The sequence below is a fragment of the Gracilinanus agilis genome, chromosome 4 (genome assembly GCF_016433145.1).
Source record: "Gracilinanus agilis isolate LMUSP501 chromosome 4, AgileGrace, whole genome shotgun sequence".
Classification (NCBI taxonomy): Eukaryota; Metazoa; Chordata; class Mammalia; order Didelphimorphia; family Didelphidae; genus Gracilinanus; species Gracilinanus agilis.
The window spans coordinates 445,945,574-445,961,267 of NC_058133.1; the positions used below are offsets into that span (position 1 = coordinate 445,945,574).

General features: G+C 34.1%; 1 protein-coding gene across 2 annotated transcripts in view; it reads left to right on the plus strand.

Annotated features, from left to right (window-relative positions):
- Nucleotides 1-15,694, plus strand: part of SNX7 (sorting nexin 7) — a 103,404-nt gene that overhangs the window by 15,869 nt on the left and 71,841 nt on the right. For both annotated transcript variants that reach the window (XM_044672109.1, XM_044672110.1), the window contains exons 2-4: nt 5,733-5,915; nt 11,197-11,307; nt 12,465-12,629. In XM_044672109.1, coding sequence (XP_044528044.1) covers nt 5,745-5,915; nt 11,197-11,307; nt 12,465-12,629 — 447 coding nt within the window. In that variant the 5' untranslated portion in view covers nt 5,733-5,744. The remainder of the gene's footprint in view (nt 1-5,732; nt 5,916-11,196; nt 11,308-12,464; nt 12,630-15,694) is intronic.

Here is a 15,694-nt window from a genome sequence, read left to right on the forward strand (position 1 = left end):
TGACACAAGGACGCCTCCCCACTCTGTTCAATACTCCACTGTCTGGGGACGGAATTTACAGTCTAGGTGTGAAAGTCTATCCAATCAGAAAACAGCAAGATACATAGTGTGAGCTCATCATGAGCTTCCACCCAGGAGAGGTGAGGTTATGGAGATGTAGCCATGTCCTTAGGAGTGACTCCTCTGGCTCCTAAAGGTCTGAGGAGACAAGGAGGTAGTACAGCCTAATGGTTTTCATCCTTGAAATGAGATAAAAGGCCTCCCAACTTTCAGGGCCTTTGGCAATAACTAAGTGTCCTTGAGGTCTTACTCTGTAAGCTAAACTGACTTTCATTCTTAAAAATAGGGGGTTTAGGACAATGTTCACCCTGAGAAGAACAGATTAATTCATTTTATTTCCCACATAGTGGAACCCCAATGGAATTTCATCATTACTTTTTCAGCTCATATATGTGGCTTCAGTGATATGAAAAGATTCATTATTTTTATAGATGTTATTGCATGAATGCTTATAGAATAGTCTCTGGCTCACTATAGCTACTGAAATGTCTACAGGCCATTAAAAGAAGACAATGATCTCTAATCTCTAGGAAATACTATATCCATACTTTTGAAGCCCTTTGGGCTTGGACTCTAATGCCTTGAGGTCTCTACTATTACCCAGTGATTTTATGGAGTTTTAGGCAAAGAAATATTTGCATTTTTCTCTTCTGGCTATTAAAAGAAGTGAGAGGGAAAGATCTATGTACTGTGCTTCTATCTTTTACATGAATCCAATCAATATACTATAAACAAAAGCAAACAATCTGAAAAAAAAAGTTAACATTTTAGTCTAATTTGAGTAAGTGAAATAGAGGGGATAAATTTAGTGTTTCCCTGATAATCCTGCCCTGTGTACCTTCCATTTCAGTCTCCTAGATGGTAAAGTTATTTAATATGGAAGTTTTTAGCACCACTAGTGAGGTAAAAGGATATGGGATTCTGAAAGAAGTAGGAGACTATTTTGATAAACTCTTCCAAGTCCACAGTTATCACCAATATTCTTGAGCATGACTGTGTAAAATGCATTGGATAAAGCTTGAACTAGCCTTATTCTTCCTAGTGTGGAGCTTTGGTCAACTCTTTTTTTTAAGTCCATGAAAGTCAGCATTACTTTTGTGTGCCACCAATGAGTACCAAGTTAGAGAAACTGAAATTTAATAGAACAGTAAAAAGCCAACTATCCTACCTTTAGTTTCGATATGGATGGTTGGGCTCAAATATTTCTTTGAGAGAGTCTAATCTTATAGAAAGAGACCCTAGATCACTCCTGATTAACTAATTGAGATTATAGCTATATTCCCTCTTTCAGTAAAGGTATCCCATGCATGATAAGCACTTGATGTGACCAACCTTACAGTTTTACAGTTGGGACCTTGGAAAAATTTCCTTAAGCCTTTGAAACTGATTCGTTAAACAAAGGACTCTTTTGTGTTGTATAGAATGCTTTTGTGTTTTATATAGACCGTGATATATATATATATATACATATATATATATATATATAATACACATGTTATAAATACCTCATCCCAAAATAAGTCTAGCAGAAAAGATAGCTTCCATTTTATTTCATGTTCTAATGCTATGTTATAATCTGGAAAGCTTAAAGGTGATATGAAGCATGTGGTAGATGAGCTGGAAGAACTTGGGTATACAATCATATTTTCTACCTTTATTTTTTGTGACAACAAAGGGAAGATGTTTTGGCATTTTGTGGCATTTCCTTAGAATGTATTATGTTGAAGAAATGGCATTCTGAGCAATTAGGGCCAGGGTGTTTACTGTTCTTCTAACCTCTGACCAGGATATATTTCTTTCTCACCTCAATTTAAAATCCTATTTTCCTTCAAAACTCACCTCAGGGGCCACTCCCCTCACCCCCAGCCTTTTTTTCAATTTCTCTCAGTTGTTAGTCCTTCTTTAAAAAACAAACAAAAATGATATAACCTCACATTTCATTAGGTTCAGGAGATCCTGGTGGGGAACTTCTACTAATGTGGACTGGCACTTGCTTAGTGTAAAGTAACTTGGTGTGACTCATCCAGCCAGTATGTGTCACAGGTGGGGACTTGAACCTCACTCTTCCTTAGGCTGACTCCCTCTCCAGTCTATGTACCCTTCTGACTCTGAATTCTAGCCATTCCTTTTCATAACGTTTGCGTTTCCTTATTTGTGTGCATATTTTATCTCCTTCCTAGAAAGCAATTTCTTTGATGATAGAAACTGTTTATTTTTCTCTTCAGTGCTAACACATAACCTCCTTGTAATAAATACTTTTTGAATTGGAAGGTTGGGGTGATGTATCTTTGTACGTGTGAACTCATGTAAAAATTCACCTTTTACCAGAAGCATCAGGACAATCCACAATTTGAAAAATAAAAATGAAACTAGCCTTCTCTACTGCTAGATGCTTATTTTTGTTAATCTACAACTTTTTTTTTTCTTTCTCCAGACAATCTAATCCATAAAGGAGTTTTAAAGAAGGGAATAGTCAGAGCAGGGGCATGGTTACTTACTTTCTGAGCTAATAAATCCTTGGGGCACTGCACACCTGGACTTCTCAGGCAGCCATTTCATCACAGAAAGGAACTGGCTAGCAGCTTGCTGATGATTGTCTCAAGCCCTTCTTTAATGGAAGGGAAACCGAGCCAAGCAAGGCCAAGTACCTCATCCCCACTTTCGCAGCATGTCACACAGACGGTCTTTTTCCCTAAATCACACTTGCAGCTCAGAGTCTACTCCTGGCCTGCCTCAGCATTATTATTATTATTGTAATAAGCAGGCAGATTGGAGGGGTTTATAAACCAAAACACAGCTGGTGAGTCTAATTTTAGACGTATCAAGATGAGTGTCCCTCTTTAACAAGCTTGGTTTCTCCAACTCCTTCCACACATTAAATTGCTTTTTAGCCAGATGTCTCCTGCCTGGTGAGTGTGCTTCTTTTGCATCAGCACTTTCACTGGCGTGGTCTTTTCATGCCAGCATTCTAACTTAGCACACTCCTCACATTGACTTTCTCTTTGCTGGGGAGAAGCAAAAAGCTATTTGTGTGCAGATGGTCTATGAGATCCAGTAATAACTTGGATGATTCATGTCATATTGATGAGAAGTTCCTGAGGAGCATGTTAGTGAGGGATAAAGCTTTCTCCAGGGCCAGGATTGAATCTGGAAGCTGGAGCTAATACCTTTCCATTCTGCTCTGCTGCTGAAGTGCTCACCCTTCTCAAATGCATAGTGCAGAAATAATGCTAATCCGTTATTTTAAAGGGAAGCTACGCTTTTCTTTCGTGTTTTCCAAATTTTCAAACCCATTTTTTTAGTAACCAAGCCCAAATAGAATGATTTGTTTCTAGATCCTGGCCAATAGGTTTATTAGGAATCATGAAATCAGTCTTTGAAAGTGACTTGTAAATGTTTAGAATTTACAATTTCCCCTTCTTTGAAATTGGTCAGAGTTCTCCTCCCTTATCCTAGGAATGACTAACTATCTCATTTCAAGAGTCATCTCTAGCAGAATTTAGACTCAGTTGGTAATAATGACAACTCACTAAGACAGTGCTTAGAGCATCAAGTTTTTAATACTGAAAAAGGAACTGAATGTTGTTCTTCTGTAGAGTATAAAAGAGGAATATTGGCTAAACTTGGACTTGGGAAGATCCAGGTTCAAATAGAGATTGCACACTTAGTAGCTATGTGATCATGAGCAAGACACTTTCTTTCAGCTTCAGTTTCCCCGTCTGTCATTTATTTTTCATATTACATAATCTTGGGGAAGCTACAACTTTCCTGGGCCTCAGATTGATCTTTTGGGGAAAAAAAAGAGGGTTCAAATATTTCACATCTCAGATCTGTTCCAGTTCAATGTCTGTGATCCCAAATCCTTTTACCTCACTAGTGATGCTAAAAACTTCCATATTAAATAACTTTACCAGCTAGGAGACTGAAATGGAAGGTACACAGGACAGGATTATCAGGGAAACACTAAATTTATCCCCTCTATTTCACTTACTCAAATTAGACTAAAGTGTTAACTTTTTTTTTTTCAGATTGTTTGCTTTTGTTTATAGTATACTGATTATCATGTAAAAGATAGAAGCACAGTACATAGATCTTTCCCTCTCTCTTCTTTTAATAGCCAAAAGAGAAAAATACAAATATTTCTTTGCCTAAAACCCCATAAAATCACTGGGTATAGTAGAGACCTCAAGGCATTAGAGTCCATGCCCAAAGGGCTTCAAAGGTATGTTCAGAGTATTTCCTAGAGATCTTTAGAGATCTTTGCCTTCTTTGCTGATTCATCCTACCTTTTAGAAAAATACTTGCTGCAAAAGTTTAGCAAGTTCATTTTAGCTTATTATTTTTTTCTTTAAAAAAAACAATAGCAAACAAAAAAGAATTAACAAATATTTTTGTGCTGTTTATAACAGCACAAGTCTCATATGAATTGAGACCTTTATAATCTAATATGAAAAATTCTCATTGTCACAGTTTTGCTCAGGACTTCAATAATGCTTATGAAATAGCCCATAGAAATCGTTTCATCCTTCAGAAATTTCAAGTGTTCTAGAATTTATGGCTGCAATTTCAGTTTTTTTCGTTGATATGGAAACATTTCCTCAGATGCCTTACTAGGCTTGCTGTGTTCTGTAACTGCAAAAATCATACAAGCTTTCCTGGTTTTTCCTCCTCCACAGAAAGCCTTTATTTTTAAAAGCTAGAAGAAATTCTTTGTTAATTTTGAACCCGTAATTTAACCCAGAAGAAATAGAATTAGATTTAATATAATTATATAGGAAAATGAAGCTTAAAAGGCCTCAACTCATATAGTTAATGAAAACAGGCTATTTCAGAGCACATTTTTGTATGTCTGACTCTATACCTTGAAAGAGGTCATAATTTTTCCCAGCTATTTTCTTTTTTTAATTTGGGAACTTTTTAAAATGACTAACTCTAAGGGGGATTTTCAGTTAAAAAATTCAGTAAACATTTATTAAGTGCTTACTACTAGTTGAGCACTGTGCAAAGCCCTGGGGATACAAAAAAGAGGCAAAAAGCAAACAAAAAGACCAATCCTTGCCTTTAAGGAGTTTACAATCTAATTTGGAGATATCTTATCATTTAAGAGATTTTCAAGGTCATAGGGTCATAGGGATTCTATTTTAAAATTTAGAGCTCATCTAAAAGGCAACCTAAGGCCCCTCTAATTTTCCAAATTGAAAAATTGAGGCCTAGTGAAGTTAAAGAATAAGTACATGTGTGACCTTGGGCAAGTCATTTTTCTTCCCTTGGCTGGCTTTGGTTTCCTTGTCTGATGAGGGAGTTTGTCTAGATTTTTTTCTAAGGTCTTATCCAATGTTGAAACCTATGACTTTGCAATCCTTGGATAAGGGTGAATCTATATTTCTTTAGATTCAGTAAGATGGAGTTAAAGAACTCACAGGATCCTGTTAGGTACTGTTATACAATTTAATTTCTCTTCCTTTTACTGGAAATGACTCAAAATACATTTCTTATTGGTCTTCATCTTCTAGAAAGAAGATAGCTGTACTTTGCAGTTTGTTGAATTTGTAACTGTAGTTAACTCTCTTAATGAATTTGTTGTGTTACGTGAACATATTTGGTGTATAGGAATCACAGATATATAGGCATCTTTCATGGTTAATCCTGCCTTCCAATGTTTTCTTCTTTAGGATGCCTCCCTGATGGACATGAATTCTTTTAGTCCCATGATGCCAACATCCCCTTTATCCATGATAAACCAATACAAGTTCGAAGATGAGCCAGACTCGAAGGATCTTTTCATTACAGTTGATGATCCAGAAAGCCACATTACTACAATTGAAACTTTCATCACCTACAGAGTTACAACTAAGGTAACTTTCTTCTTCCTCTATCACAAGTGTTTTCTTTGAAAATTTAGCAGTGCTTCCATTTGATTTTACACTTGGCATTTTAGAATTTGGCAAGACTCAGCCCTGAATTGCTCATCACTGCTTTGAGCAATTTGTATAACTCAGATTTTCTCTTCTGTCTGCCAGGTTTTTTTCCCAAGAGTTTGGTTAAAATCAGACACACTGTTAAAGCTACAATACAAAGTACTGTATTTCAAAGCAGTCGTTGCTTGCCTGTAAAATAAGTATATAAGATATCCATGATTTGTTTTTGTTGGGTTTTTTTTATAAAATTTTTAAAAACAAACTTCCTGGAGAAAATGACAGTAGTTTTCAAGGACAGAACATTGCATGACTGCATACATATTTAGTATTTTAAAAATTCACAAAATAAGTAAGCCATCTTCTGAAACACTTGCTAGGCTCTTGCAGATTTGACTGGTCCTCACAAAATAGCTGTAGTTGATAATACCACCATTTTATAAGTGTAGAAATTGAGTTGTATGGAAAGTTTACCTGAATAGCTCAAGAAATAGGACCAGAACTTATTGCTGATTTCTTAGGGAAAATCTTTTTTGAAGAAAATAAAGTAAAAAAAATTCACAAATGCATATATGTGTTCCCCCACCCCTTCCCCTGCTTCTAGAGCCCTTGATCTAAGATTACCCTCTCCCATTATAATCTATTTGATTTTAATCCACATTTTATTTGCATATTGTCTCCATCATTAGAATGTGAATTTTTTGAGGGCAGGGTCTATGTTTGCTTCCTTATTTTGGCAGCACATAGTACAGTTCTTGGCACATAGAAATTGTTTAATAAAGATTTTTAATTATTGATTTATTTCAGTGTTTTTAGATCTGTCAGATTATCTTTTTGTGCTGCTGTTATAAGTGGTATCATTGCTTTTCTTTTTCCCTGTCTTGCCTTGACTATACCCCCCAAATCACAGATCTCCTAAGCAAGTTAAGTTTGGAACTACTCTTCATCATCTTAGCTCCAAGAAGATGAAATTTTCAATCACACAACTCTCAAAGATATTTATTTTCAAGTTGTAGAGGTGCTAAAGTCTTATGTCTTTGATTGCAGCAATGAGTTTATTGACACGAAGTATTGAAGCATAATTATATATATAATGTTATATATGTATATATCTATATCTATATTAATATAATATTTACATGTCATTCCTGTTTGAATTTTTAAAAAATCTAGGTCTGTAACTTCATAATTGTGAGTTGCTTGTTATATGGAGACTACTTCTGCTACCATTACAGATTGGCATCCTATCCATAATTTTTAGTTTTAAAAATTTGCCTCTAACCCTGAGAGATAAAATGTCTTGCCCATCTTCAATCAGCCAGTCCACAAGCATTTGTTAAATATCTACTATATTGTAGAACACTGGCTAGAGAATTGAAATAAGGATGTTTTAGGACCAAGTCCTATTTTTGACACATACTGGCTTGTGACATACCCTGTGAAAGTCACTTAACTGCTTAGTGACTTAGACAATTCAATTCATTGCAGAAAAAATGCTGATCTATAAATATAAACAACATGTGTCAAATATAGGGCCTGATGCAAATGTAATCTGAACCAGATTAAAATGTAATTGGGAAATAGTTAAAATAAATAAAAATGCTATTTTTATTTTTATTATATATTATTTTATTATATTATTATTTTTATATAGGCAATATACTTTAATATTAAGTCAATATGCAGCCCACAGGCATCCTTATGCATAGTTTAGCACCTTGATTTCTATTTGAATTTGACAATACTCCTGAGAGCAGGATCAGAGGACTAGTTAAAAATATGTCAGGTGCTATGCTAGGAACACAAAGGTGAAGCGATTGCTCCCTGAAGGAGGGAAGCTGCACTCTGTATTAATAAAGACAACTTTTATGTACTATGCAAGTATATACAAAATATACAAAAAGTATTTATGGTGGAGGGAAGGCAGTAGTAGCTTGGGAGATCAGAAAATGCCTTTTATAAAAGATGGAGCTTGAGCTGAGCTTTGATGGAAATGAAGAATTGCAAGAGACAGACAGGGAGAGAATAAAGTTTATATGTATGGAAAGTCACTCATTTCACACCTAGCAAGTATCAGAGGCAGGCCATGAGCTTGAAGTCTTCCTGACTTCAGACATATTATCCCACTATTCTCTTACAATCAATCTCTCTCTCTCTCTCTCTCTCTCTCTCTCTCTCTCTCTCTCTCTCTCTCTCTCTCTCTCTCCCCCTCTATTTCCCTCTCCCCTTCCCTCCCTTTATAGTAGATGCTCTAATAAAAGTAGTTCCCATGAAAAGATGTTTCATAAATGTTATCTCAGTTGGTTCTAGGAATTCTCAACCTTGTAAACATTAGAAACACTCGTCTCAGGATCACTGTTGGGTCACCTGGGCTCTTGTTAAAAGTAAACTCATCAGGCTGTTTTGGGTCCAGTGCTCTTGGAAGGAGACAGGAAGCAGAAGAGGCAGGCAAAGACTTGATGACTTGATATTTAGCCTCAGACACTTCTTAGCAATTTGGGTTACTTAATTGCAACTTCCTATCTCTTAATGCTCTTTTGCATTAGAATAGATACAGAAAGAAGAAAAGATTTTTTGTTTTAAAGCTATTACCCACTGCTCAGATGTCAAACTTTTTGGGGATAGATAGGGTTGAGACACTGTCCCTAACAATAATTCAGCTGATAAGACCCATTTCCAGAGCCAGAATTTATCACTGTCTCTTCTTATATCTTTGTAAGGGATGGGGCTAGGGACTAAAGATGGTGAATCCACACCTCATAAAATCCTTTTGCAAAGAGCAGACACATTTTTTTGGACCCAATCTTTTTTTTTTTTTTCTATGATGGAATAACTGAATCAGAGGAAGAAAAAGATGTCAGTTATTCATCTAATCCAATCCAACACTCCCCAAATAATCTTCACAACAACATACCTGACTTCTGCCTTTGCTTGAAGACCTTTGGTGAGAGGGAACCTTCCAAGACAGCCCGTTCCACTTTTGGAAAGTCAACATTGTCAGGAAATTTTTCCTTGTATTATTTTTAGCTTTTATGTTACATTTTAGATAGAGTATTTCTAAAATCACCTTTAAACATTTTGAAATAATTTTGTTGTTATTAAATCATTTTTCAGTAGTGTCTAAATCTTTGTGACCTCATTTGGGGTTTCATAAAGATACTGGAGTGGTTTACCTTTCCTTCTCCAACTAATTTTATAGATGAAGAAACTGAGGCAAACATGGTCAAATGGCTTGTCTGGGGTCACACAGTAAATACCTAAGGCTGGATTTGGATTTTAGAAAATGCCTCTTTCTGACTCCAGGCCCACTCCATCCACTGTACTACCTAGTTTCCCTTTGAACTATACTTTGAGATTAAAAATCCACTTCACACACACACAAAAAAATCCACTTCACTCCCATTTAAAATTAATTAATTAAATGATTACTTCCTGCAGTTTACTGTTATAAGTTTTAGGGAAAGCATAAAGATAATTCACATACTCCTTGACCTCAAAAAAGCATAAAACCAGTAGAAGAGATGAGCCACACATAAATATAATACTATGTAGAATGAAATCAGCATATAAGAGAAAAATGAGCATATTTGAGATCAAATATAAACTATGCTTTTAGAATAGATAAAGCTAAAGAGCTTATTCTTATATTGTCTTTTCTTGTAGGACTTAAATAAGTTTCCAGGGTTGGAGATTATTAAGGAATTACATAATCCAACCAGAATACATTATTAAATTACTTAACAGTGTTCCATATTTATTATATATGTGTGTATATATTTTTTTATTTCTTACTTTTTAATGATTGATCAATTTCTGTGTTTACTCAATAGTGAAAGTTTTGCACCATTTTCTAATGATTATGTTTTTAAATTTGAGAGACCACATTGTTCTCTTTTAATGCATTGCAAATGAAATGTCTTGGCAGTACTGTATATATTGAGTGTATTATTTGAAGCAGTCATTTTCAAAAAGACTAAATCTGTTGGCATGAATAGCTTTCCAATCCTTACTTTATGACAATTAATTCCGCATTTTATGGCTTGTAGCAAATTGTAGATTTAATCAGTATATGTGATAGACATTTCCAGTGTTTGAAATGTACAGGCTAAATTGTTTTTAAGGAATTTAACAATGTTTCATCCCACCAATACTCCTACAGAAAAAAATCTCAACAATGGCATTACTGTCATAAAATCTTTACCCTCACATTTCAGTACAATTAGAGGGAGGAAATACTACCTACAGAACTTTTTCAGAAAGACTACTCTGTGCCTGTGTGTGTGTGTGTGTGTGTGTGTGTGTGAGAGAAAGAGAGAGAGAGAGAGAGAGAGAGAGAGAGAGAGAGAGAGAGAGAGAGAACAGAGACAAAGAGCACAAGTATAAGCACGCTCTCGAGAGGCTATATGATAAATATGACCTCTGAGATGTATTCTTTCCATTTTTTAATTAGAGAATTTTTGTTCTGTTTGTTTTGGGACCATCCCTATTTTTATTGTCTTACCAATAACTCTAAATAGGCACTTCTTTTTTTTTTCAATATTTGCCTTAATGTCTTTAATTTCTTCTGAAAGACAAAGTCAGTCTTAGTAAAATACCCTAGAAACAGGAGTGAGTTTTTCTTTGAGAATCAAAAACTATATCAATAGAATTCAGTTTTGGTTAGTCTGCTATGCAGAATGCCAGACTTTTCACATACTATGAGGACATTGTAGGAAAGAGATTTATTTGAGCAAATTTCTGGGAAATATTTATTTGCACTTAAGATCAGAATCTTCACCAAACTATGGTAAAAAGAGAAACAAAATAAATGTTCCTCTAATTTTAATTTTTACTTAATTGATTAAAAGCAGTAATTTTAAACTTTATATTCAGAGCACACATATATATAAGGAGGAAAAGCAAGTCCAATATAATAGTTTTATAAAATTTTGTGGGAGGCAGATGGCTGTTATGAGACAGATTTTTTTTTAGCTTTGATTTTCAAAACTAATGGAATTTCAGCTAGATGTCTTTTTCAGGAAGGACATTGAATTTGCCTTGTTTCATCTGCTCTGTGAGCAAATACTTTACTGCACCAAAATAATATACAAGCTGACAACATGAAAAAATTAGTGTTTGTTAATACCCTTTCCAGGCTCAAATTTATTCCATCATATCCTAAATAATTAACATCATTCATCTTGAATTACTTATTCTGTCTTATTTTTTCTCCTCTCTTTAGACATCTCGTGGTGAATTTGATTCTAGTGAGTTTGAAGTTCGAAGACGTTATCAAGACTTCCTTTGGTTAAAGGGAAAACTTGAAGAAGCACATCCCACCCTCATTATTCCTGTAAGTTTATTAGCTTTGCAGACTACATTAACTATTTTTCCTCATGATTATTTCATGTATGAAAGATAACAAAGTATAAAATATAATGATGTCAGACTTAAAGAAAACTTAAACAAATAGAAAGTGAATCCCCTCATGCTACATAGAAAACCACAGAGTAACATTAACTATGTTGTATTGAATTTTTATATTTTGTTAACCTTTAACCAGTTATATTTTAATCTGGTTCCCTCTCCAGCCAGGAGCTTGCTTAGTGATCCTGGGACATCATTTAATGTACTAGTGATCATATTAACTTTTTAGAACTGTAGATTATAGAGAGGTTGCCAGTCTACATTGGCTGAAGAATTTTCCACAGGGGAAATTGTCCATGCAGTTGAATTCACAGTTTCTGACCTCTCCCTCCACACACTAAAAAACGTTTAATACTTTCAAAACTTTATTTCAGACTTTGAAAATCAGCCTGATTTTATTTTGATAATCTTTGCCTTTTAAAAGAAAATCAAGACTTCTTTAGAATATTGATTTTTTTTATATTATATCCATGCTGGATTATTACTACTTACTTCAAGCTATTCAATTAAATATTTTTTAATATATAGCTGAATTATCAAACTCATCAAATCATCCTTGATTCAGATCTTGATTTCAATTATTCAATCATTAAAGATTTAGTAAGCATCAATTATATTCCAGGTCCCAGGGATAAAAATATGAATATACATTGTGACCATAAGGAGGCCAGTCAGGTTCATAGAATCATAGATTTAGAATTGGAATACACCTTAGGGGCCATCTAGTTGAACTGTCATTTTATGGATGAGGAAATAGATTCAGCAAAGTAAAGTTATTAGCTAATAACTGTAAGAGGCAGAATTTGAGCACAGGTCTTCCTGACTCAAAGTTCTCTATCCATTTCACCACATTACTTCATTATGGTGTTCAATTTCTTTGTGTCTCTTTTTTATTTTCCCAAAATTGAGGAGATTACAATTAGATGACCTCCAAAGTTTGTTACAGTTGTTTATTATTATTATTATTAAATTTTATTACTATTACTAATATTATTATTAAGTTTTAATAATTTAAAACTGCTTTAAAACTTTTGGAACACCCTTTGCCACTTTGTGTAATATTATTATGCTTTGTTTCTTTAGCCTTTGCCAGAAAAATTTATAATGAAAGGCATGGTGGAACGGTTTAATGATGACTTCATTGAGACTCGAAGAAAGGCACTCCATAAATTCTTAAATCGGATTGCTGATCACCCAACTTTAACTTTTAATGAAGACTTCAAAGTTTTTCTCACTGCACAGGCCTGGGTAAAAATCTTTGATTTCCAATTCTATTATCTATACACATTTTGATGCTGTATTGACTTTATTCTTACTATTAATACTAATTTTTTTCAGGGAACATTGTTCTCTATTGAAAGAATTAAGTTTTTAATATGAGTTAAATGGTCTTTAGATGGGCAATTGTATTAATTCTGAAAGTATACCAAAGCAATAAGATTTTTGTTTTATTTGTAACCATGCATCCCCTCCCACATACAATCCTCTATTTCTCTTTGAAGATGATTTTTAAAAATTCAAGTTATTCTTTGTATAGAATAAATATTCAGGGTTTTAAAAAAATACTCTATTTCTTGGCATTTTTGAGAGTAAGAATGTGATAGTGTATATATCATTTCTTCTGGACACTTTCTGTATTTTTGGGTATCTGAAAGATAATCAATCGACACCTCCTCTGCCCACAGTTTTCAATTCCTGAACATTCAAGCTTAATTAGATGGTCTTGCCTCAGGCACTTACTAGTGTGACCTTGACCATATCATTTACTCTCAGAGATCTTTAGTTTCTTCATCTGTGAAACAGAATTAATAATTAGATTACCTCTCTCACAGGATTAATGTGAGGTAGTCTTAAAGTTCTATAAAAGAGTGAATGATTATCTTGTTTATGACACTCAGAATAGTGCAGTATACTTTGCTATATTTTTGGTATACATTTTAGATTAACAGATGAACTATTTAAAGGATTATGTACTTCTTGATTTTAAGGTTTTATACAGTTTGAAGTTATGTAACTGGTTAGGTCAGTCTATTAAAAGCCAATAAAATTAAAAAAAATATTAAAAGCCAAAAAAAAAAAGTCTTGCTGTCTGGATGGCTTTTGTTATGTGTCTGAGATGATGTTGTGCCCTAAGTCCAGTTCTGAATTGCATCCTTAGAAATTGTCAAAGACAGAGTTACCAAAGAAGCTGTACAATAGTCTACTTTTGCAAATAGGCCACATGGGCTGCCTAAAACAATAGTAATGCTACCAAATCATTCTCAAACACTAATGGGCAAATATGCTCTCTAGTCAAGGCGTGCTTATATCACAGGGATCATAGCATACATGTAAAATGAGAAGTCACCAAGTCCAACCCTGATCATATAAAAATATTGATATCCTTTGTTTTTATAGTACAGACATTCCTCAACATATCCCTCCCCTTATCTTTCTTAGGGAAATAGTTTAGTAAAATTATCAAATCAACTAATCCAACCACTATGTGCTAAGTTACATACCTATAATAAAATATAAAAGTTTGGTCAGTCTAATTCACAGCCTTCCTTTTTTATTAATTTGGTTTTATTTACTATTTGTATTGCTGTAATCATTGCATATATTCTGTTTTCCTGATTCTTCATATTTCACTTTGCATCAGCTCATACAACTCTTTCCAAACTTCTCTATATTCAAAATATCATATCATCATTTCATGTGGCATAATAATATTCCCATCATATTCATGTGCTCCAGTTTATTTAGCCATTCCTGAATAGATACAGACATATGCTTTGTTTTAAATTCTTTGCTGTTACAAAAAATGCTGCTATAAATTTATAAGTCCTTTCTTTCTTTCTTTGACCTTCTTTGCAGTATATGCCCAGAGCCATTCTAAATTGCTTTGCAGAATAATTGGATCAGTTCAGAACACCAACAGTGCATTAGTGTGTCTGTCTTTCTATAAGTCATTAGTAGATCTGTATTTCTGCAACTCACTTCCACATTGTCTTTGCTATTTGCAATTTTCAGTTATTGTCTGCTAACTTTCTGCATGTCAGCTGAAATCTCTGTCATTTAAATTTGCATTCTTCTTGTTATTTAGAAATTTGAGTGTTTATTCCCATGGTTATCAATAGTTTTAATTCTTTTTGTCAACCCTCAGTTTATATCCTTTGTTCACTTTTCTCTTAGGACAAAGCCTTTAAACTTCTATGTTATCTTTCAGTATTTCTCAGATATCAAACATTTGTCAAAAGTTGCCCCAATGTTCTTCTTTTACATGAGAGGAAACTGTCACAGAAAATTTAGATGACTTAAGGATCTGGTTTCAAATTCTGGGCCTCTTCTTCCATATTAAGCACCTTTTCCACTGTATTACATGTTTTTGCGTAAATAACCATATACACTTGGATATAAATATGATTCTTAATTATTTGATTATTTCTTTAATATAGGTAAGAAAAGAAAATCTACAAATGATAGCCTTTTATATATTATAATTTCTATTTTGAAAATGAGGAAACAGAGGCCTAGAGAGATCACATGACTTTCCCATGGTCACATATCTGGATAATAAGTGCAAATTGCAATTATCTTCACACCAAATATAGCAAATTAGGCACCATTTCACACTGCCTCTGAGAAATCCAATATTTGATGTTTCTCTGTCCTCTTGTCTAGTGAAAGTCTTCTGAGAAAATAATTTAGACACTGCTAATGAGTTGTTAGTTCCCTTTTGATCTTTCCAGAATAGTTATTGTTTTACCATTACAGATGAGGAACCCAGAGCCTAAATCATATGTCCTCCCCTGTAAAGCTGTCAGCACAGAAGTTCACAGGAAGACACTGATTCATAATTCTGAAAGTGACATTAAGACATAAATATTTAAAAGGAAAGTTGGTGGTAGAATATATGATGGTAGAATAGAATGGTCCTAATAAGGTCAAGATCGTGAATGAATCTTTGTATGAATCAGTTAGTGCTACTCCATTCCATGTCCAAGGATTGTATTCCTGACTCTGGGGCGCCACCTGATTTTCCTGTAGTCCGAAGGTCCTTAGATTATCTCTTTTTGATCTTTTTTTTTTCAAATCAGTTGTTTTTGGTGCTGTATAACTTCATTTCTTTCTGCTTCTTTCTCCCATTCAGTCTTTTGATTTTTTTTTTGTTTACTATTTCTTCTATTTGTCTCATTTTGTTTTTCAGGAAGTTCAGTTCTTGGGGAAGGTTTACCACCAGGCATTCCAAATTATGAATTTTCTACGTCCTCCTTTTCTTATTACCTATTCCATTTTATACTTCATTCCATTCCCCCCCCCCCCCTAGATAC